The following is a 26317-nucleotide window of genomic DNA, read 5'->3' on the forward strand; positions in this document are numbered from 1 at the left end:
TGTCGAAAAGCCACATAGTTTCAAGGGAGATTTATTTTCGCCTTTTAAATGAAGTAAGTATTTCGTCACAATCTACGTTTTTGTTTTTTTTTTCTGAATTTTATTAAGTTATTATATGTAAATGCGAATAAACGCGAACATATCATTTTATCTATTTATATTTATTTTCTTTTATACTGTTTTAAAACATCACACACAATCTTATAAACACGAATTTTAATTCTGTTCGAGATAAGTACTTAAACGAGAAGTTAATTGAATTAACAAATAAAAGGATTAAACTTAGCAGTGAGGAGTAAACACCATTTAATATGAACAAAAGCCTACATATTTAAGAGTTTGTTCAGGTTTGAAGCGAAATTCAGTTGCTTCATAACGCATTCATTTACTCTGAAGTACTTATTTGAGCCGTGCCCAAGATATAAAGATATCGAAAAGGCCTTTTATTTTGTGCATGTTATATTGCATTTAATAATTTACATAGGTAGACGAGACGTATCCCTTACGGGGAAGACAGAGTTAAAACTCATGTCTCAAAGGCCACGCCTAGATGGGCTACTGATGATGATGATACGATGAACTGAACTGTGATTAATTTCTTTAGGTACAGAAATAAAGGTAAAATTGTTGATACGCCTCTTTATTGCATACATACATAATATTTATAATTACGTCTTTATCCCTTACCTTCCTCTGAATTGACTATTACAATATTTTGAAGATAACCTAATTAATTCAGACTTATTATTTTCTTCGCGTATGAGCATTGATAACTCCGGTCACACATTCAAAACACGACAACGGTACTGAATTTCAACACACTATTTCGGCATTGAATTGCAGTGTTTCAGTATTTTTAATGCCATGTCGCTTCTAGATGACATTTAGATCTAAGTACAACATCAACCGTCAGTTACACGGTCCACCACTAGGCACCCTGGGCCCTGGAAGTTTGAACAAAGAGCTATGAATAATGAATTTAGCTGTCCTAAACTGTAGCGGCCATAAACCGTGTATTAGAATATTGTGGGGGTGAGAAAATGTGAGGTCGCGAATTTTGTATGGTAAAAATAATGGCCTTCTGAATGTGATATAAATATTAATAGGGATTGCCAGAGGAGAGGGTTCCCAGCACTAATAGAAAAAAAGAATAGCACTACACCATCTCTTCCCCGCGGATGTCGTAAAAGGCGACTAAGGGATTGGATTAAAAACTTGGGATTCTTGTTTTAGGCGATGGGCCAGCAACCTGTCACTAAAAGCCAAACAGCTGAACGTGGCCTTTCAGTCTTTTCATGACTGTTGGCTTTGTCTATCCCGTAAGGGATATAAATGTGATGATATGTATATATGTATGCCAGAGGATTGGCAAATAAACGACATGTTTCATTTTACGAGAGTTGAGTTGCGGGAATAAACTAGTACATATTTAATGATCAAATATTTTTATCCACAAAATATATTTATTAAAAAAAATACCTAACAAACTTTTTAAAGCAGAACTCATAAAATGGCGGGAAAAATGGCACCGCAAACTGGTTTACGAGTCTAATACGGGTTTATTAAAATATTAAAAGACCTACTTCAGTCTGAATTTCCCTAAAGACGTCTCAGAATGTTCCTAACACCCGGTCCGTGAGATAAATTTAAACGAGAGTTGGGGTAATTTTTTTAAATTATCTAATGCGTAAATTTCGAGATAATTAAATGAAAAACTTTGGTAATGGCTGTTTCGGTGTTACATTGAGGTTATGTGAGTGCTTTTTACCCCTTTTGAGAAGGTAATTATCTTCCACGTTTATAATGACCACCTTACTACAAATTTAACAATACTATGTAAAACAATGTTACATTTACCTACGTACTCTACAGAAATTATTATACCTTATTACACCGTCTCAGACTAGTTTGTAGTCGAAATATTTGTTTGAGGAAACAATATAACTATTAAAAATTTCAAAGCTTTTTAGGACTTCTTAAACATACATATAATCACGTCAAAATCCCTTGCGGGGTAGACAAAGCCCGCAGTCTTGAAAAAACCTTATAGGCTACGTGCAGATATGGTTGAGATTCAAATAATGACAGGTTGCAAGGCCATCGCCTAAAAGAAGAATCCTAAGTTTATAAGCTTATCCCTTAGTCGCCTATAATGACATCCATAGGTACGAGATGGAGTGATTCTTTTCTTTTTTTAATGGGGCCGGGAACCGCACGGCATAGGGAATTCAAAGTCTTCAAGGCCGCTCATATAGCATGAGGCAGAAAACGCACTGTAAACTTTCTTTGCACTATATAAAATATAGTATCGTTGAGTTAGTATCTCATAACACAAGTCTCGAACTTACTTCGAGGCTAACTCAATCTGTGTAATTTGTCCCTGTCACTGCATATTCAATACGATTATAATTTAACTAAGTATATGCTTTTTACAAAAATATCCTTCACTATACATGTCAATTGTTTAAAATGTCAGATGCATTTCTAAAACTAAAATACGAGTAACTTCAAGTTTCCAGCAGTTAAACAAGAACAATTGATTTAAATTGCATCGGAGTGAATTCAGTATTGTGTTAAATGGATCGTTAAGGCCAGATCTCAGGGGTCTGAAGTCTGGATTTTATTTATAGCACCTACCAGTCTCCCATTAAGGTTTAAGAAAGAACAATAATTTAAGATGTTTTAAAAATTGACAGAAAAGTCAACTCACTATAAAACTGTCGCCTTTTACTTTTCTTTTCTAAAGTGCCGGAAACCACACGGCTAATTTTCATACCTAATAACTCTAGAGATTACGGTTCATTTACTTTGGCAAGAAAAAAATGAAATACTACATTGAATTAAACCTTTACTAGCGAACGCTTCTTAATCACTATATATCTACGAGTATTTCTTTGTACAGTAAATCTCCTTTTTATAGTAAATAAAAATATACTTACTTATCTTTATCCCTTCAAAAATAACCGATGGGTAGAAATGTTATTATCGGTACAGTGGCGCACAGCGATGGCAAATCGAATTACACGCGGTCCCGGGTTCGACTCGGATCTCTTTGATATCGAAACCTTTTTGAGACGTTTTACAAACTTGGGGAAGTAATACTGTTATTTTGTTTTAATAATTCTTATTTTAAAAAAATAATTATTCAGTGTTTTTACTGAAAAGTAACGCTTTAAAATGTAGGGGAGTTTTGCAGTAATTTTTTTGTGGCTAACATGAATTAATGAATCATAATAAAGATAGAAGCAGAATATTATAAGAAAAATAATAGCTGAACATGGTATTTCAGTCTTTGCTCTGTCTACCTCACAAGATAGGTATATTGATGTGATATATATGTATGTTTGTAAATAACTTAAGTAAGATTTTAGTTCGTGTGTGAAATACTAATAAATTATTTTATTTTCATATGTATTGTATATGTACCAAAACTAATAGGTAGTTGTTATGCAAGTCACTAACCTTTTAATATTGTTGTCGTCATAAAGCTCTGACAGCATTTCCTCCAAATCACTGGACAACGTATTGAGCAGCTGGAAAAGAAAAAGAAAATAAGTTTATTTCTATTCTGGAGAAAATATAAAATTTTGTTGAATTGTGTAGAAAAAATTTGATGATTTAGTTCAATTCTGGAATAAAATTAGTTCAATTCTGGGGAAAATTTTGAATTTAAGCAGGGAGGGAGACCGATAAATTAATTTTGTTTTTCATTTTTATATAACACACGCAAAGGTAAATCCTGTATGAAGCCGGACGGGTTGCTAATTTTATTGATAAAACAATACAATAAATATATGGAAATGGAAGGATATATCTTTGATAGTCGTTACTGTAAATTAGTAATGGGAACATTTTAATAAAAAGGTTTTACTTGTGTGTGTTATATGTCCGTAAACCCAGTGGTTCAACACTCTCTGCCGGATATTTCATAGTAATTTCCCATAATCCCCATTATTGAAACATCTACGTCGCTCCCGTTCAGCCCGGAGCACATATTGGAAACGTACGGAAATGAGTTAAACCTTGTTCAACGCCGCAAGGTTAGTTATTTGCTTTCACGAGACATACGGCCGATAAAAATGTCCAACTCGGACGGACTCGAAAGGGGGTTTCCAAGTAGAATATTCATTATTGAAGGTACATTGGTACGCGTTCACCTAAACAGGCTTGTTTGTAGGAATTAGGATGCTTATTTGAGTAGTTATTTATTTGCTTTTATGAGATATACGGCCTATCAAAATAGTCAACTCGAAAGGAATTCGGACGGTTTCTTACTTTGTCGTCGGTGGGAAATTAAGAGTATTTTCAGAAAACCTATGAAACTTATCATCGAATATTAATTTCTATCTCAATCTCATTATAGTAGTAATACACAAAATATTTTAATCTTTGAGTACCTGAGTAACCGAGCGGTGCTCGGTGGACGTTTAAATAGTAGGAAAACAAAAAAAAATAAAATATTTTACATATCAGATATATGATTTTTCCTCTTTTAAAACATTTGGTGAAATTAACATTCGGTGTGTCACAAAAGATAGGTATTTGTTCAGTTCGCAGACGGGGTGGCGGCGCAAAAAGTGTTCCAATAAAAATCCGAGGCGACTATCCACGCGTGGTACTTATACAAAATATAGACAAAATACACATTGTTCTAGTATTGTAATTATTTGACCTCCATATTGCATCGTGGTCATAGACTGACCCCTTCCAAGGAAAAGGATGATTATGACAAATGGTGTTGTTTGAAGGAAATTAAAATTATCTATGACTTAATCTAGTTAAAAATTTATGGAAATGCAAAAATCTTATACCTACCTGTTTTTAAGGTCTTCCACTTTTTAAACATTCTTTAAAAAACTTACTGCTTACTTGCAACAACTTACGAGTATTTTAATATAGAATCCGTATACAGTCGAATTCTTTATTTGCTCCAATCACGGCTTAAGTGGCATGTAAGTGAAACCCCTTAGAGCTTCGTTCAAGTAATAGGTACATATATTTAAGTAACTGGGCGCCAAATATCAAGCCAGCGGCGGAATACCAAAGGGCAATGCAGACCCACAGCCTTAACAGTTAAGAAGCTTAGTGCGTTACCATCCTGCAGTAGTGTACCTATATAAGTCGCATTATTATTCCGTTTTCTATGAATACACGAGAGATAGTCGCACACGAAGTTGACAGGCTCTATAGTCTAACACATCAGGGCCGTGCCAGGAAAGTGACCGGGATATGGCTGGCACGTAGTTCATCCAAAGCCTAGAAAATATCATTGCATACATTATATATGGTTTTGTGGAAGAAGCAGGCTCTCCTGCTCCATAGTCTCTGCCTACCCCAATGGGAAACAGGCGTGATGGTATGTATGTATATATGGTTTAACACTGATCGTTGACGGCGCGTACACTTACTGTCAAAAAAGCTTCAAAATCAATGCATGGGATGTGTTAGGGCTAACCTTATCATCGTTTTGTCATCGGAGACAACTTCTGTACCTTCACTTTTTTGCGCTGTTGTGCTGACTGTGTTTTATTAGCGGCTCCCATCATTTTCCACGTGCTTCTGAAAGCGAGGTGCGCTTGAAGGGACTTTGTGTTTGTTTAGATTTTTTTTTCAAAGAGTTTTATTTTTATTTGTAACTCATAATGGTATTAAAGAACACTTTGATACTGACACATAAGAATTACTTTTGCAAAACATTTTTTTTTTTCGTTCCTAATATTTATATCATATTCAGTGTTTTCAACTTACTTTGCATATGAGTATCTGTCTGTATAACTTATATAAAAAAAATCTCTCAAGAGGAGCCTGTTACTATATTTAAATTGTTGGTAATCTATTATTTACCTTGCTATATTACTACCTTTCAAATTACCACTAAAACAAATACCGAGGCGTAATTATTGAAAAATCCGTAATAATTGAAGGAGTTTCGGAAATTCCTCTCTTAGTGCACCCCTAGACCATACAAGGGCAGGTAAGCAAGTGAAATTTCAAATCTCTGTTCTAACCCAGCTGTTCTAGAGATTTGAAATTTAGCTGTTCAGACTGTGTATTTAAATTTCAAAGACAGTCAGTGTCTTTTATATATTTTGATAACATGAAATCAATACTCAGCAATGTCCCCCAATAATTCCTAATGCACCTCTTGACCTGATTTTCAAATTTGGAATTACCGAACGGATTTTTTTTATTTTCAACTCAATGCGGTTGTAATACAGTTTGTTGAGTGTTTGTGATTTGTGTTGTTGTTTATTTCTGTTGCTTGGCAACGATTTGTGTGCAAGTGAGTCATTGACCCTTTTCGGTTTGAAAGCACTGACTAATAAATCAATACAAAATTGAGTTTTAATTACTTCTTCTCAGTGCCGTGTGGTTCCCGGCACTAATAGAAAAAAGAATAGGGCCACTCCATCTCTCTTCCATGGATGTTGTAAAAGGTAACTAAGGGGTAGGCATATAAACTTGAGATTCTTCTTTTAGGCGACGTAGGCTAGCTACCTGTCACTATTTGAATCACAATTCTATTATAAAGCCAAATAGCTCAATGTGGCCAAACAGTCTTTTCAAGACTGTTGTCTCTGTCTACCCCGCAAGGGTGATTATATGTATGTATGCTATAAAAAAACTACCACGCGAGTGAACCCGCGAGGAAGAGCTAGTAACTTCATAAATGTCATCAAAAAAATAAAGTCCCTTTCGTTGGTAACGAGCCCTGTCTAATTGTTTGAAAGTGTTCACTCATTATACTCGTATCTCTTTTATTTCTTTCCACCGTTTAATGTTATGAGATGATATTTCATAGTACCTACGCAGTATAAGTTAGATTCAGATAAAACAGTTTATTTTTAACTGTTGACTGAAGGTTCTTTGAAAGGACAAATAAGCGCGTCTTCAATTATTAAAAAACATAATTGGTGCTTCATCTATAATAAAATAGTCATTTTTGGCAACAGTTTTCTTATTGAGGTAATTGAAATTTTGTTTGGATTCATCAATAAATGTATTTCTTCTTCTTCTTCCTGGCATTAATCCTGTTTACAACCTTACCTCTCGAGAGTATAGCCTTGGGTACGCCTTTGGTCATGGATCCTAGATTGGGTGAGTCAATATTTATACGAGGCGACTCTCTTTGCCCTTAGCACCTTAAGCATGGTTACCATTGCCCAAATGTGAAGGTTTCCTCACGATGTTTATCCTCGCCGTAAAAGTCATTTATTCTGATTTATCTTTCTTTTGAAAATCAGTAAAAGGCTTTTATTTATTTTATTTAATGACAACACTAACAAATTTATATTTACATTTACAATAATAAGCCGTGTGGTTCCCGGCACCAATAAAAAAAAAGAATAGGACCACTCCATCTCGTTCCCATGGATATCGTAAAAGGCGACTAAGGGATAGGCTTATAAACATGGGATTCTTCTTTTAGGCGATGGGCTAGCAACCTGTCACTATTTGAATCTCAATTCCAGCATAAAGCCAAATAGTTGAACGTGGCCTATCAGTATTTTCAAGACTGTTGGCTCTGTCTACCCCGCAAGGGATATAGACGTGATTATATGTATGTATGTACTAACAAAATAATTTTGCTGTTTTATCTGTCTTTTGCCAATATACAGGAGACAAAATGCAAATTTGGACATTAAACCGAGCGTCCCCAGACACGGCGCGGTAACACCCCGCTATGAATAATGTCTTTTGCGACGAAACTGGCATTTTTCTCTTACGGGTCTAAATGAAAATATGAATTTTATCGTAAGTAAGGTTTCTTTATTATTAAATAATAAGTCAAACTTTGTTTTTCAAGCAAATTTCCGTTTTTGAAGACTTCTGTTGTCGTCGATGTTTGTATGATGTAATGGTTACAATTACACCCCCGCAACCCGAAACTTATGTGTTCAATCAACACACGCTCAGGACATGACTGAAAATTCTCTTTTTTAATTAATAACGTTTGTCTATTAATCTTTTTATGAGTTCTGCTTGTTCTTTCATTCTCAGCCTCATTCTCTATAAAGCCCAAGGATATTATAGCTTTTTTACCCGGAATGCACTTTTCTTGGCTATAAACTCTATCTCATCCTGCTACACGTTTTAAATTTTCTCGGGAAGTAAGAACATCATGACTACCAGTTTTCTATTAAAGAAAAACACAATACTATAAAGTCGATACTGATCCATAATGAAACGTGAAAGAAGACAAATGATTAAAAATAACGCTCCCAATGAAACGGAACGCAATGAATGGATGACATGCCAATATCTTTAGAATGAGACAAATAGCTGTTCGCGTCGTCTGTTTTCTTCTAACAAATGATACCCTTTACTTAATGTTATTGGAGCAAAAACATCCTACTAAGATCACTCGAAGCAATATCGACTCACTATAATAATATTAAGATAAAATAAAATTATAAGTTTTCTCAAAAAGGACGCGAGAAAAGAGATGGTAAGAATAAGAAAGTGAAAACAAAACATCGATTATGGCAATCGATCGAATTTAGAGCTTTGCCAGGGAAAAATCGTCATTGTCATAAAAAAATCTAAGCATAACATTAAATAAATACATAAACAAGAGTACGAACTAATGACCGAGCTGTCGATGCAGGTCAAAAATCTCGTTATAAGTTGACAAAAGTCAATTATTTACGCGATGGGAGCGCCGGGAGGCAAAACAAGTCATTTTAAAATGAAAAATAGAAAAAGTTCAAGAACGAACGAAGAGATTATAATTGGTACTTTGGTCCTTCGCAATTCTGACTTTTCCTTGTTATTGAATGAGTTTTGATGAACCTTGCCAGGTTTTCTGACACAAATAAATGTGATTTTAAAAACACTATTATAGCAGGTACTTTTAAAGATAAAAGTGATTTTCGACTGAGTTGATTAGAACTGATTCCATCTATGAAAGTAATAAGAGCAGATTAAACAGCTAAAACATTTACTATACCTACCTAGTCCTAAAAATCCAGATGGTGTGTTGGTGTGTCAGACAATCGATCACAGCTTTAAAAAAGCCAACAGAACTACGCTATGATAAGAAAGATAATTTTCTTCTCATTTCTATTTAACCTTACAAGATCCCATGGATGAAGCAAGAACGTAGGTATGCAGGGATCGGGACATGTGGAAACAGTCTATCCCTATGAAAAAGAGACGAGATGCATATTCTTTTCATCAGTCTCAAACAAAATCTCAATCAATAAAATTACCTCAAACAGCTATTTGAACACGCGGTAATAAAATTAACCCTCCATTGAAATTAAAATCCTGACAATGGGTACATAATTAAAAGTCCCGTTAGCTGGCAGTAATGAAAAAGGTACAGGAACAATCGGGAGAAACTGGGAAAAATAACAAATGCCGGCACAAATCAGCCGTGTTGTAGCTGCGGTGCTTCGTAATAAGAAAAAAATCGCGATGACAAGACAGAGAAGTTTATAAGTTGGAGGTTCTGTACAATTTTTAAGTTCTGTTAGAATTACAACATATTTTTTTTGCTATGTGGTTCTCGAAACATCTCATCGAAGTCGGAGAACGCTGCTACGAATGTTCCCCAGCTGATTTCTTACAGCCAAGCTGGCTTGAGATTTTTCTTTTTGTGCGAAAGACTTTTTTTTATGTATTTTGAATGTGAAAGTGTGTTTATTTGTCGTTCATGTCAAAAACCACTGAACAGACCTCCATAAAATTTTACATGTTCACATGGTGTGTCCGTAGTCACTGGCGTTAGTTAGTTTTTAAAGTTTGATTGTAATCAAAGATAAAAAAATTACACTTTCCATGGATTGAAAGTTATTTTTCAGCTATATCACAGGGAACTCTAAATTCCCCTTGTTCTACACATTGAAAATTCCGCGCCGGTCCCGTCAATGCGTAACTTTCTTCATTTGCTTGCACAATACAAAAGTTGCTCGGACACTCCTGCTTGGTAGCTGGAAAATCCTAATTTAAATTGCGAAATGAGTAAATGTGTAGCTATAAATTCTCGCATATATACCTAACTAGCTGCCGGCAAACGTTTTTTATCCATATACCCTTATCACTAAGGGGTATGAAAAATAGATGTTGGCTGATTCTCAGACCTACTTAAAATGCTCACAAAATTTCGTGACAATCAAGACATTGTGACACGACAATTTTATATATAAGATATAGATGTAGGTATTGCAGAGAAAAATTAAACACCTTCTCCATTCACACAAACCAGGAGGGGTTTAGTTTCTCTGCTTAAAACCATACCTACAATTAGTTAATTCGTTGCGGAAATAAGGGAATAAAAATGAAAAATAAATTATTTATCAATACCATCATTGTGCCATACAGATGAACGTAACCTTTCGTTCTGTAGGCTTTGCCTACCCCGTAGTGGATAAATACGTTATATGTGTGTATGTAAATAATGAGAAATAATCGATAAATTTTTAATACATAACAGTTTGTTCTGTCTTATCGGCAAGCTATAATTTGTGGGAATTATTTCATGAACCGAAACAAAATTCAGTATTTTTCATTTCAGATTAAGATTTTGAACATTATATCTATCATTAATCTAAGTCAATAATTTAAATTTTCAGTAACAGTCTTCATAATTTCTTCCAACTCCGTAAATACAACGGCGTAATTATTCAAATTATTAATTACAGTGAAAATGAAATGATTAAGATACAAACATTTATCAAAGTTTGTTGAACTGAATTGTGTCTAATTTAAGTAACTTCAAATGTTGTGAAAATATTTGCATTTACAATGATTCATGATTGGATTTTGTTATTTCAACGTTTGCTCAAATGACCCCACGAGCGGTTTTGGTAACTCAGTTTCGCAACCAGTTATTGTAAAGAAATAAACCAGTAACGCAATTATACTATTACTCTAACAAAGATTCAATTCCTGTTTAGTAATTAATAAAAATATATATATATATACATTAATAAATACATATATATATATACTTTTGTACAAAAATGGTTTAAATAAACGTTGATACAAATGGGTAAACCGTTGATACAAACACAACAAAAGACAGGGGAACAAAGTTAGCGGCGTTCAATTTCCGAAGCAGCCACAAAGCGGCGCCGCTCGTACCAACTACTTATCTGATTTTATTTGTAACGGAGAAGTTAGGTACTATTATGGTACTATACGACATTTGATGCTAGCTTACCATAACTATATACACATAACGTCTTTTGAGGATCGACATAACTTAGTTAAATTAAATGAATGTCTCAACATGATAATCGTATCAGCTGTAGGACGTCCACTGCTGAACGTAGGCCTCCCGCAATGATTTTCAACTCCCTCAGTTTCCACCGTTCATCCAACGTTTCCCCGAGGACTTCACCGGATCACCGGTCCATCTCGCGGAAGGCCGTCACTCGAGAAATTTTTGGCTCCATCGGTCAATAACTATTCCTACATTATTCTCATAATACAGAAGCTTCTAATAATAAAATTGCTTTTAGCTCATTGTCATCACTAATGTTTACTACGCCTAATCTAACATTACCTACTATAAAAGCTATATTGACATCATTGCCTTTCTAAATAGCACAGGAGTTTCCTCGTTGCGCAAGTCGATAGCCGGCCGATTCAGACACGGATGTTAGTTGTTTTGGTTGTTTACATCATTTCCCTGTGTTTGTTTAAGTCGCATTTCTAAATTATGCAGTTAACTAAGTAATTATGCAAGTAGCTTTGTTGTACAAAACTTGAAATCGAAGTTAGGTACTTGTTTCCGTCTTAGGTATACGTTTATTTCAGAGAAAGAAGTAAGTAAATAATTACTTACAATGTTGATGTTATAAGTGCTTAACTTATTTAGGCAGTAGTCAACTGTATCTTCTGCTGCAAAATTCCCCTAAAAACTTCGGTAATTTAAGTTCGGTTAGCGTTGTCCGCCACACTATTAAAAAAAATGAATAGGTATTTTATTCAAATATACATTTTAGATTTTCATCGAGACGTCGAATTTTTATGTTTTCAAATTTATCCCTCCTAAACCCGAAAATGAATTTTGTTTCGTTACTAATAAGAAGTAAAAATTCCTTACATTATGTACCTAATTTGCATTATATTGTTCCACCTATACCCACATCACTACGGACGTAGAATGTCCACACATTGGCTCCAACATGGGACGGTACGTGTCCGTATTAACCAGGAAATTGAAATGTCCACTGCAATTGCTTTGCGTCTGTGATGTGACATCTGCATACGATTTGGTAACATGTGCGGTTCAGGGATGGTAATGTTATAGGCATCTGTGAGTTTGCATGACGTCTAAAAAGGAGGTTCTCAATTCGTTTGTATCTTTTTATGTATGTTTACTGTTAATACTCAAAAAAGGCAATAAGCTGAAATAAAGTCTTAATGTATTTTTGTAGGCAAGTAATAAAATTAGCTGTTCAGATAAACGTGACCTTAGAGACTAGTAATTTCGCTCTGTCTACCCCGCAAGAACATAAACGTGATTATATTTATGTGTGTACTACTAGTATAGTCCATTTATTTTTTCATCTCCTTAAACCTGAAGTTACTGCCAATAAAATGATAATTGAAAGGAGAAACATAAAATCTTAATGATCGTAATTAATTTCCAGCAGGCATGTTTATCGCCACGCTAACTATAAAGAATGGGAAAAGAAAAACAGATTAGATATCTTAAAGAGTCAAAGTACGTAAAACGAAGATGATTATACGATAATTTGAGTTAAAAAGAAAAGTTAATTAAATTAATGTAGATAAAAGGTTTGATATCAAGTTCTTTCATACAAAAGTCTTCTTTGTTCTAGTTCTAGTGAGTAGTCCTATCTGTATTTGAATTTACATTTAATTACCAATAAAATGTAAAAAAACTGAACACTCTGTACGGCTATTATGTTGAAGGAAAACATCGTGAAGAAACCTGTATATTCAGGCAGATGGAAACATAATATGTGACCAGGATCTAGTATGGGACAGATTCCCTTAAAATTTTTGCAGAGGGCAAACGGGGCTCACTTTGTATAAACACCTGACTCACCCAATCCAGGATCATGGTCATAACCGCAAGCCAGGAGCCTCTTCCGAGCAATGAGGATGCATAAAGTGATAAAGATCTAACACCGAGCTTGACCATACGAAACTTTGACTCCGCATTATATCTACTGATTACAGAAGTTACGTTTGATCACGGGAACTTAGTCGCAAGGAACCAGTCACGCAATGCGTAGAAGGGTAAACTTGTGGTCAAATAATGACTGTAATAAACATAGAAGATGAAGATAATGTGCATCAAAATACCCGTTCAGTTTCCAAATGAGTTTTGTTTTTTATTTTTTTAATGAACCGAAATTTTTTGACACTTATACGGAAATCTATGAGGTAGTTACTACTTCTGATAAAATTAAATTCAATGAAACACTACCAGCTCCCAAACCTATTATTTTAGGAACTGTGAGGCCATTGCAAACTTATTCCGAATCTTTAAACAATTAAGTGTCACGAAATCAAATGAAACAAAACGCTATAATATAAGAAATAAGAAGAAATATTTATTTAGCACAAAAAATACATTTAACAAAATACACTGCCCGCCACACTAGGATTCCCTGTTTCATGATAATCAGTGACTTCCCATAAGTACGAATATCTACATTTCATATCAGTTTTGTAAACTGTGTGTGTAAGAATAAATTAATTAATTTATATATTTAAAAAATATGAATTGCAGGCGCTTAATAATCGCCAAATAGTTTCCCTTGCCTAGTCTATTAGAAAAAAACATTCCCTAGAACTCCAGGTACATTGAATGCTGCCGGCATGAGATCAGAGAGAGAGAGAGAATAGAACTCACCTTCATGTAGGAGCCCCCACTTCTCTCGTCGCAATGACGCCTCACGTACCTCTGACACAGGTTCGACATTTTCACTCTGAAACAAATAAGAAATTTGCATTTTAATCAGATATCTATACAAATATCGCATAACAAGTTATAACCCTCAAAACAATTTAAAGTTGATCGTAGGTGAACAACGCAAACGTTGAATTGTATGTAAACGCCATAAACTAATAATAAAAGAAAAACAAGAATAAACTACCCATGGCAATCTTAAGTTTTATTATAAATGCGAAAGTAAGTTTGTTTGTTTGTTTTTAAAATTTTGCGTATACTTATTTTATTAATCTGGAGAAGGGCATAGTGTAATTTCATCCCGGTAAAAACTATAGTTCAACCTGTAATCTTTTACATGTGGCACTAAATTCGCACGTTTGGGTGGCGGTAAATTCGCGTGTATTGGCGGCGCTAAATTCACGCGAGCGAAGCTGCGGGTAAAAGCTAGTAATATAATACATATAAGTTTTCATGCAACGTAGGTAAATGCTTTCGTTTAAGTATACAATTTAATTGGCATAGAAAGCGTACAACGTCAACTATAAATATTATATATAAACTCAATTCTCACCATCTCCATCTCTCACCCATGGATGTCGTAAAAGGCGACTAAGGAATAGACTTATGAACAAGGAATTTTTCTTTTAGGCGATGGGCTAGCAACCCGCCACTATTGGAATCTCAATTCTAACATTGAGCCAAACAGCTTAACGCGGCTGACCAGTCTTTTCAAGACTGTTGGGTTAGTCTACCCCGCAAGGGATATAGACGTGACCATATGTATGTATGTGATTATATCAACTGGCATACCAAACCAAATTGAAATCGTATGAAAATTTACATTTTATAAATTTACAAAGTATTTTATTTTATTTTTATCTTTATTAGGGAAACAAAGAGTTACATTAATATTATCTTATACTATGGTGCATAAACCAATAAAGTTTCCTCTGTTTACTGCTATTTACCGCTAAAGGTACACGCACACAACAAGATATATCAAAGTGCATCCTACGGGCTAGACACACCTACGTCTGTGTGCGCAGTCACTTGACCGTGAACAAATTTAATTCCCACCGCATCCGGACGCTTGTAATTGGACACAAGTAGGAAGTGAACTTCTAGTGTCTTAGTTGAATTTGTGAGTGTAATAGATTTCACACATTTGAGGATATATAAGAATCAATCGAATCAATAAATGAAGCGAAAAAGTATGCAGAGATCGTAGCGAGTGGAAAGACTACTACCTACCCCACTGGGAAAAAAGCGTAATTTAATGTATAAATACATACATATGATCACGTCTATATCCCTTGCGGGGTAGACAGAGCCACCAGTCTTGAAAAGACGGCTTAATGATAGAATTGAGATTCAAATAGTGACAGGTTGCTAGCCCATTGCCTAAAAAAGAATCCCAAGTTTGTAAACCTGTCCCTTGGTCGCCTTTTACGACATCCATGGGAAAGAGATGAAGTGGTCCTATTATTATTGTATTGATGCCGGGAACCACACGGCACAATAAAATAATTTTATGTATGTAGGTATGTAAGAATCAAACTAACACAAACGTATTAAACTTAATGAATGGTGCATGTAGATACAAGCATCTTATCTTAATTATAACATGCATATTCATACTAGCCACATAATAAATAATACCACGATAAAATATAAAATAGTATCCGTGCGTGCTGTTACGCTAATGCAACAGATTTCCATTGCGACGTACAGACGGACATCGCGACTCTTTGTACTTATTTAAATATACGGAGTGTGAAATAAAAGGGTGAAATGTTGACTGAACGTCCAATTTCATAGTAGATTTATGATCTTCTTATGTAAACCAACATGAAATACATTTATCTAAATATATATACATACATACATATAGTCACGTCTATAGCCCTTACGGGGTAGACAGAGCCAACAGTCTTGAAAAGGCTGATAGGCCACGTTCTTTTTGGCTTAATGGTAGAATTGAGTGACAGGTTGCTAGCCTATCGCCTAAAAGAAGAATCCCAAGTTTGAAAGCCTCCCCTAAGTCGCCTTTTACGACTTCCATGGAAAAGAGGTGTGGTCCTATTCTTTTTTTTATTGGTGCTGGGAACCACACGTCAATATATATAAGAAGACATATAATCTCGACTGACTATACCAACGCATAGCCTAAACCGCTGGGTCTCGAGATTTGAAGTTCGGCGTGGAAATTACATATGTGGTCTAGGGGTGAACTAAGTGTGTAACTTTACCTGTGTAAAATAAAACCAATCGGATTTTTCATTTTACACAGGTGAAGCTACCGTCCCACCCCAGTAAGTAATAAAAGTCCAATCTCAATTGACATTTGGAAAAATTGTAGTTAAAACATTTTATGATGAGTAAAGGGAAAAACTTCAAAATTAAACTGGAGATGAAAATCCCAAATTCTTTTACTTCAAGATAAAAGTTGAGAAGTTAAGACAAAGCCTCTTGCGCAATGAAGTGATTCCAGGACAATTCCTCGAGGAGCCTGCCTCAGAACATTCAGTTTTATTTGTTCGCACCCTCTGCGAAGTGTCCCCTAAAATTTAAAGGGAGCCGCTCACTGCAAAATTGACAGAGAAACAGCTTTGGGATCATACATGACTGAAATAATTTTTATTAATAATATTATAAAATAAAATAATTCGCTTCATAAAAGATGAAGTTAAAAATAGTTTTGGTAACGATATGACTTTAAGAAATACGAGTACTTAAAAATTAGGCTCTGATAAAAGTATAAGGTGTGATAAGCTCTTAATCAATTTACCTTGCATTTGCCGAATTTTAACTTCAGGGTATGCATAAACAGAGTGCAGTGAGTTTTAGTGGTCTACTGCATTTCTGCCACAAATGAAATTATTGATGCATTAGTTGTTTTTTACGTTTCAAGCGACTTCTGTCCACAAAAAGACTACCACTACATTCTCCTTTTACAGAATCCAATGGTTTCGATGTTATATTTTTTTTTATACTTATGTTACTTTAATAATATATAATGAGACAATACTTGAACAATTCATGTCATAGAAATAAAATGTTTATTCTCAGTTGAAAATAATTTTATTGCGCCGAAAAAATAAATATTTTAGTGTACGACGCGTACATACTTGGACTCTCAACAATTTGCGTGCAAAGTGCTTGAATGTGGGAAATAAGCGTGTTGCCGGGTAACGGGACCGAACCATGTTTATTAGGAGACAACTCTGCAATGCCATTGTACTTTTGGAATTGTTAGCAAAATTATGCTTCGGTACCTAAGCTATCTATCTATCATGCTAACTATCATGTTCTTGGATCATGGGAAGTATCAAGATTTGTAGGTAGGTGTGATCATAAAAATAGGTCATCTCAAAATAATGAAGATTCTGTATGAAATGTAACATTGTTTTGTACTAATCCTACAGTAACAGAATTCTCACTTCTAAAATATCTTAAATGCTAATTATTAATAAGAACTTATTTATAGTACTTAAAACAAACAGAATTACATACTTAAACTTAGTAAATTAATAACTACCTGCTCGTTTGCCGCGAACTTCCTCGTGAACACTCATGTTTTACAAAATTGTGAATATCTCAAACTTAAACAAGCGATTTTTAAGCCTCACGAACTTACTATTTAAATTTTATTAACAAACCTTACAAACCTTTTAATTCATATCAAAATCAGACCAGCGATTCGAAAGTTATCGCGTTACAAACTCATGCATATGAAAATTTTATTTTCACCTCAGGTTGATTGGTAGACAATGACGGCATTATTTACAGTTTTCATTTCTTATATAGAGTTCAACATACATTGTAAATCACACTTAAATCTGTATCTACTTATTCATATTTTGTATCATGAATCCCATTCGTAAAAGCCTACCGATATCAATATAGGGATAATATTTAGCCATATATTTTAGCACCCCAAACCTTTCATAAACATCATCTCCACGCGTCCCTTTTATGCAAATTGGCTGTTTCGCACGAGTGTTCCCTTTTTGCAAAGTGACATTCATTTTGCTAAGGAAATTGCTGTAGTAACTACGCCATGGAAGCTAATTTGTTAGGATACAACGCTTTTAGGGAGATTGTGCGTATACTTTGTATTTATATTGGTTATTTAAATTCTTTACTTTTAAAAAATCTAGTATTAACATTGCATTTTTGGAACGAAAATGGTTGAATATAAAAATATTAAATATAATAAGTTCTTAAATTTTCAGCTAAATAAACTAACAATTCGTTCGCCAAATCCTCAAATCGTTATCAAGTTATTGGGCGTATTTTCATACGTTCCCAATCAAACCAACTTAAACTTAGGATTTCTGAGAAACTCAGAACTTCCTAACACCTATTTTAAATATTTCAGTGGGTACAATTACAAATTTATTGTTTATATTACAAATTGACAGAACATAGAAAAAAAACACATTAATATTGAAAAGATGTGTGATCCGTAATGGGAAAGAGGCGTGATTTTATGTATGTATGTATGTAATATAGAAAAAATTAGACTACCTCCTTACAATATGAACAACGTCGTAAGCAAAACCTATTCATCCATAAATGTGAACCAGACGATAGAACAAAAAAGCCATATCCTCAAATTCGTATAATTCCAAACGGAACTCACCAAAACGAAAACCTAGTCGACAGGACTCATGTACGTGACAATACAGTACTGGACAAAATGATCCCTTTGGTTTCAACTCAAACAGATAGGTTTTTTTTAATTCCTTTTAGCAGCTAGCAGGTAAATTAAAATCTCGATTGGACTGTCTCTCAATCGATTTGAAGTTTGCAATCAATTTAGACATATGATGTGGACAGTTTGCGATGATTTTGTATTTTTACAATAGGTCATAAGCCCTGCATGAAGAGAGTTTTGGATGTGGATGAGGCGAATGAAGTATGCAGGGATCGTGGAAAGAGGAAAGATGTAGTCTCTGCCTATTCTTTCGGTAGAGGCGTGATTAATGAATTTTATGTCAATCATCCTGATAAAGTTGTTATTGAAATTCTTTTAGGCGATGGGCTAGCAAGTTGATGCTTCATTCTAAAGCCTTAAATGTAGTGACCGTTGGCACTATCTACCCTACCCTAAACTACTCATAAGAAATAATCAGGCAATATATATTTTTATACAGGATGCACGGTGGACAGAACTAAGATAACGTTCATTTTAATGGCTCTCATTTTAATTGAGATTCGGTTAGCTTGCCATCGCTTAAGAATTTCACATTAATCAATCAGAGGAAAAGCCATATAGCACATGATATGTTTTTCTGCACTAACGAACTCTGATCGATTCTGCGTACTTAAAATATTAGCTCTATCATAATTGACACCCCACAATGGACAGTCAACAACCAAATTCACACAGAGCAAATTCGGGCGAACGTGTCCGATTTCCAGGACTTACTGGGATTATGGGATCGTGCCGGTGTCATTTCGAGTTGCGATTTATTTCACCCCTTCTGTTATAGTCTGTTCGATATGCAGGTACGGGGATTATGGTCAGGATTCGGCATATTTCTGGTGAAGGATCGGGCTTAGATATCATTGGATATGGATATTTTATGGCGTTGGTTTTTATTGTGTTTGGAAGTCTTGTGGTTCGAAGAAAAAAAATTCTGAATTGATTTTAATAATAAAAGAATAGGACCACTCCATCCATGGATATTTCCATGGATGTCGAAAAAGACGATTAAGGGATAGGCTTATCAACTTGGGATTATTCTTTTAGGCGATGGGCTAGCGACCTCTCTGTAAATTCGTAGTTATATGGACTCAAAAAGAAAAAAATACCATTACTTATTTAACAATTCCTACATCTTCCCAAATCCGAAGACACCATGAAAAATTGCTCTCGTTACGCCAAAAGAATTGGCGTTAATAAAAAAAACGTAATTCTGGGGTTGTTGACAAACGGGAGGACTACGGTCGGTTAATGAGGCGCACCCTGTATCACCTGGCAACGAATGCGCCAGCAATTTGTTATACAGGGGGAGGTGATTTTTTAAGATCTCTTGCATTTAAGTCTACGACGAATGTTTTCTAGTCTAACTTGATAATTGCAGTTTATTAAATTAAATTTATTTTTATTAACACCTTATCACAGTAATTTGATGTACGTTTATTCAAAAACCTTTTTACAATAGCAGTAACAGATTTTAAGATATAAGAAAAGATTAGTAACAATAAAGTCAGGATAGGATATAGGTGTAATTATTCCCACCAATTTTACAAATTTAATAAAAATACTACCGTTATGACTGACAACACAAAATCAAAATGATTAGTTCTATAAGTATAATCATAGATACTCGTACATCACGCCTCTTTCTCGTAGAAAAAGGCAAAAAAAAAACCGTCGATTTCCTTTACAGGCGTTTTTAATATAAATTTCTCTATAGTAAGACGTTTTACTACATGGGTGATGAGCTAGCTAGGCAGTTGCTCATTATACGTTTTTCTTTGTCTAATAAGTTAGACTTTCTGATCTGGAGGGTGTATAAAGATATACAAAAAAGAAGCATGCAGGGATTGAAGTAAGTGGAAAATCACTTACTACAATCCCTGCATGCTTCTTTTGTATCATTTGCATTCATCAATCGGTCTAGAAGAACCTAGATAATTCTAGGTGTTTCATTTATTTTTCTCAACTTTTTTTAACGAACCATTCTTTCGTTCTTTACAGAGCTTTGTCCTAAAATTAAGTGTCAATTCATTTGTCTAGCCTAGAGCCATCATCCACCCATTAAAATTTACTAATCTGTTTAAAAATAGCCAGCTAATACACACAAATCATTCCCTAATCTGATTTCAGATTAGGGTTGTCAATCTGTTAAAAGTATGTTATGTTTTGGTGTCAGTTTATTGGATCCGTAATTCACAAAATACCTATTTACATATTGTCAGGCTTAATATTAAAATTATACAAGGCATCTATTGTATCAAACAGAAGGTTGTAAACTTTATACAGTTGGAATTTAACCACAAATCGATCTAATTATACCTAGGTAAGTACTCTAAAGTTTTTCTGTAGTGACTAACGGAGTGACCGACCACTATTAGCCAACATTCCTGGGCGCAGAATTCGAAATTTTAATTTTAAGTATGTGCAATGTGCATACGTAGAGAACATTTCCTGACATACATAGATTAGTAGACAGAGCCAACAGTCTCGAAAAGACCGATAGGAGTTCAGCTGCTTGGTTTCATGATAGAATTGAGATTCCTGACAATTCCAATGTTATGCGGGTACTTTGATGTCACATCCCTAATCTCGAGTTTGTTTAATTCGTTGAAGGCGCCTGCATCCGATATCTTTGATTCGAGTCTGTGATCGATGGATTCTACGGGAATTCGATTAGGACCGTGCCCGTTAGATGGAAGGTGATTTTTATTTTTGTTCAGTTCAAATTCGCCTGCAACAGTATATTGGAAGCTGTGATGTATTTCGTTAAACTGCTGTATGGTATAAGATAAATGGCAAAGGGTTATTAGGAGTAAAATTTAATGATTATTAGCTTAACCCCGTAATTTTAAAAAGTTAAAAAACGAAAACAGCTTTCATGAAAATTACTTAAACTATGTACTTATTTATCAAGCACTTATCAGTATGTCAAGTCAAAATTTAAAGTTAGATTCCTGTGGGTTTTTTTATTTAACGTACGACTTATATGGTTTTAATCAAGGTATAAAGTATAATTTTCTAAAAATTTCTCATTGAATGCAGAAATCAGTTTATTCAACTCAATTTTTCATAACAAAAGAGTATATTATAACTATTTTCTGACAAGGTACTCGTACAAAATGGCGTTGCGTCTACGCTTTCTACCATAATTCACCATATACACAATTACCATAATAAGCCGCATGTTTATGCTCACGAATACATTAATTTTATTATGTTTAATTGTAATTGGCTAATTGGAAGGATTTAATCTTTATGTTACAGAACACTTTCTTGGTCTAAACATTATCATAAATATCAAAGATTTTTTATGTTAATTGACAACAATATACCAAACAGTAAGATAAGGACATAAGTCATACTGATTTTTATGTTAAATAGCAATAATATACCAAACACTAATAAGAAATAAGTCACACGTTTCGAAAGACACGTTTAGCTAGATGACATTGATTGAAATTGAGATCTAGATAGTGACAGGATGCCAGTTCATCCTTTGAAAGATGGATCTAAAGTTTATAAATCTTTATATAACTATTAACATTAACATTGACCCTAAAACATATGGCACTGCAGATCAGATAAAGTGGAACGAAAAGTTTCATAAAGCGGATCCCAGACACTGAAGCAAAGCTGCACTTTGCAAAAATTGCAACAGAGAGAAAATGTACGATGAGAGAGAGAACTATAAAAATGACAAAATTGTAAATCCCCAACGTTAACACGTCAGCGCCGCGCCGCATCGCCTATTTTAAAATCCCGCACGCGGCACATTTCACCCCTGCATATTCAGATGCGCTAATGTCTCCCACTCGCCGGTATTACCACATTTTTCATCCGCCGTCACTCACATATTGCCGTCTGCGACGCTGGGGCCAGGCGGAGGTTGCATGTCAAAATTATATGTCATATCACGAGGAAATTCAGCTTTAAATGTTATTTTTATGTTAGTGAATTATTTTAGAATGAATCTTAAAACTTTAAATTAGTATATCGTTCGCGATCCGTCCGATTGTAAGTTTCGCATCAAATGTAATTAAGGAACTCTTAAAAACATACCCATCATGATGGCGCCTTATTCCGGAAGGGTATGATGGGTGAATACGAGTTTAAAGGCGAAATTCTCACATTTATTACCCGATTCATTAATTTTACTATCTGCAAACTATATATCCTTGTTATTTAAGTCCAAATAGTATTACCAACCAACCAACTAATAGCAACGAATGAAACGATGTAATACTAACAAAATTGCCCAGTTTCTTTTTAACAATACACTACCATCCCATCAAATGTATTCGCGATGACCAAAACAACCTTAAAAACACTAAAATGCGGCATGTGCCATTAATCGCGGTCGTTCCCGAGTCCCGCAATTTCCATTACTCCAGAGCGCCATTGAAGAGCATCCAACAGTTTTTTCGCCTATGAACCTCTTGAAGAATTTAAGATCGTAAAATAAAAGGGGGAGATACCTGCCAATGGCCCGCGTCGGAGGGGTTACACGGAGATATAATAGTCTAGTTGTCTAGATGTGACGGGAGTTTACCGATCTACGAGTACAAACGTCTTATAGATTATATGACATTAAATACGTTATTTTTATTTGTCAGCTGGTTCTCATTCCAGATTAAGTCGATGCTAGTCAATCTATAATCTTTATGTCAACATATTAACGCGGTATTGTCTTGTCTCATGGCTTTAGCTTTATACAGCAAACAGCGAGAAAAAATATTAAAAAATAAACGCGAGTGAGCACCTATCAATAAAACTTACAGTCGAAACTACTGTATGAATTTGGTTCATATATTGTACAGCAGCTTCTTGGTTCCATCATCAAGTCAGAAAGCTCATATACATATTTTGGATAAGGATTATAATTATGGTAAGATAAGGTAAGATGGTACGGCACATCCAGTTATATTTTGATCTATGTTTTCAGCAATTTTTATCGAACGGGGGTCTTGATGTATCGCGGTGGGCACCGTAAATCTGTTGCGGCGAAATAAATAATTTAAAACTAATAAAACGTACAGCCCGGGCCGGTTGATTTGGTACCCTAATGGTGGTTACCTGAGTTACTTCAAATGCCTATGAGAGTAGATCGGTTCAACAAAAAAAAAGACGCCACGCCGTAAATATGTAGTAATATTTACTGCGTGGCGTCTTTTATTTTTAATTTACAATGAGCTTGCATTATGTTGAATGTTGATGACACAAAACAGTTTACCAGGTTCGTGGGAAAATGTCTTTAGCTACTCCTTCCGGTAAGATGTAACATTATTAAATTCAGTACTGTCCAATATTAGCCTAGTATAGTTCCAACCAATTTCATTTCTTCACGATAACAGATGAGAGACGCTTCGCGTAAAAACCTGACTAACTCAATCTAGGATCCATGATCAAACCAAAGCAAAGAGGAAGAAGAAGGTGCAATAAAGTGTTTTAGTTATCTGTATTTTAGGTACAGACTACGAGTAGCTTTCCTCGGATTTTAACTATGTAATTCTTTTTTAAGATCACAATGTCACCAATTTTATAAATTTCTAATCTAATAAAACTTTTATAAATAAAAAATTGATTCGTCTCCAGGGAATATCTCTATCTATAACTAAAAAATCATAAAAGAAGAAATAAAACCCATGCCCATATATAATTTCTTGAACCTCCAAAGATGCGATCACGCAAGACTTTCATTACGTTACCGCTAGCAACAATTGTAATTTGCGGTGTTTCAAAATGGACCATTTTGTTACTTGGAAACTTTATTGTATGTTAAAAATTGTTGAGTAGTTTTTATAGAATTAAATTAAGGTCTGTTGATATAGATATTGTGAATACTGGAGTTTTCTTAGTTAGTGGCAGTATTTTTTTATTTTTCAAACAAAAAATCAATTCCTTGTTTTTAGCAGGTATGAACTAAAGTCCTCACAAATCCGTTCGTCCTTAAAAAACAAGGATTAACTATTTAATGTTTTGAGCAAAAATAATTTTTTTTTTTACGATAAACTCTGTTTTGAATGCTCTATTTCTTTTTAAATGACCTGAAGAAGAATTAAGAGGATTAAGCTACATGGTGGTGTTCGCTTGACTGGAACGAATTCATACAATTTGTACATATATACATACATACATATGGTCACGTCTATATCCCTCGCGGGGTAGACAGACCCAATAGTCTCGAATAGACTGAATGGCCACGTTCAGCTATTTGACTTAATGATAGAATTGAGATTCAAATAGTGACAGTTTGCTAGCCCATCGCCTAAAAAAGGATCCCAAGTTTATAAGCCTATCCCAATTTGTAATAACCATTACATTTTAAATGAAATAAAACTCTTAACTAATAAATTGCATTATAATCAAATGATGTACGTGCCGTATTATACACATTGCCATACATGTAAGTACCTAGCCGCATAACGTGTGACAATTAATTCCTTAGAAAATAATAGGGAAATTAGACTCAATCTCGTACGGAACAAGAGTTGAAATTAACTGCATTGCTAATTTACGGTAAGTTAAACATAAAATGCATTGCGTATGCGGAAATGCAAGACTTTCTACTTCGCACTTGTCTTGGAAATGACATTCTTTTGTTATCGGCGATTTTTCTTTTTTCCTTTATATTAGGGTTATTATGATAAAACTGAGAAAAGCTTAAATAAAATGACTTTAATACTTATTTCTTACATATATACATATAATCACGTCTATATCCCTTGCGGGGTAGACAGAGCCAACAGTCTTGAAAAGACTGATAGGCCACGTTAGTTAGCTATTTGGCTTTAAGATAGAATTGAGATTCGAACAGTGACAGTATGCTAACCCATCGCCTAAAAGTAGAATCCCAAGTTTACAAACTTATCCCTTAGTCTTATTTCTTACAAACTTATAATTGCGTCTTTTGCTAATAATCACTTCCATTCGACACGATCCTACACGTAGGTAAGCATTTCTGTATCTACTATTATTTAATAATTAGAGCAACTTGCATGAAGAGACTAATCAATGTGGCTGAAGGAAAAGAAGTAGGTATGCAAGGATCGTGGCAAGTGGCAAGATGTACTCTATGCCTACCCCTCCGGGAGACGTGTAAAAATCAGATGCGATGCTGGGATATATAATCCTGTAATCTGATTCTTTCAAGGTAAGCGGTACTTAATCAGGATCGGGAACGTTCACAACTGAGTTCGCAAATTCTACACGCAAAAGTGATTGAGCGTCATTAATAAAATATGATCAAATCAAAGTCCATTCGTCTAGGCCTTCCCTAGTGCTTAACTTATCGAGCTAAAAACACCAAACAAAAAAATATGATTCATTTAGTTTAATTTTATTTTGTTTATTTGCTTAATTCATATTTCACGTGTAATCTATGTACCGTGACTACACCTAATTCAATATTACGACCACAATGACCAATTTGTGTCGCTCGCTCACCACAAAACAACGATAACAAACACTATTACGGATGGACACCGCGGCTCGGATTGAAAGACACGGTAACTGACACTTTTTCTACGACCGCCAGCGATGAATCAATTTGGCTGCGGCGAATCCTTTATTGGAAAGGTTTATTTTGAAAAGCGAGGTTTTTTACCAATATTTTTTTACCGCTCAATCCGTTCAATGTCCTGGCGTCTGTTTGTATTTATGGCGGATGTGTAGTTAATTTAGGAGTTAGATGATTACACGAAAATACCGGGCGACCTGTTCTAGCTAGA

At 34.7% G+C, this 26317-nt stretch overlaps 1 protein-coding gene across 1 annotated transcript in view; it reads right to left on the bottom strand.

Moving 5' to 3' along the window:
- LOC106139755 (protein sprint) overlaps nt 1–26317 on the bottom strand; it is a 230636-nt gene that overhangs the window by 194931 nt on the left and 9388 nt on the right. Inside the window, exons 2-3 of the mRNA XM_060948277.1 lie at nt 13841–13916; nt 3463–3533 (exon numbers count right to left, since the gene is read on the bottom strand). Of these exons, the coding sequence (XP_060804260.1) occupies nt 3463–3533; nt 13841–13909 (140 nt within the window). The 5' untranslated portion in view covers nt 13910–13916. The remainder of the gene's footprint in view (nt 1–3462; nt 3534–13840; nt 13917–26317) is intronic.

Source organism: Amyelois transitella, chromosome 15, assembly GCF_032362555.1.
Source record: "Amyelois transitella isolate CPQ chromosome 15, ilAmyTran1.1, whole genome shotgun sequence".
In the NCBI taxonomy this organism is placed as follows: Eukaryota; Metazoa; Arthropoda; class Insecta; order Lepidoptera; family Pyralidae; genus Amyelois; species Amyelois transitella.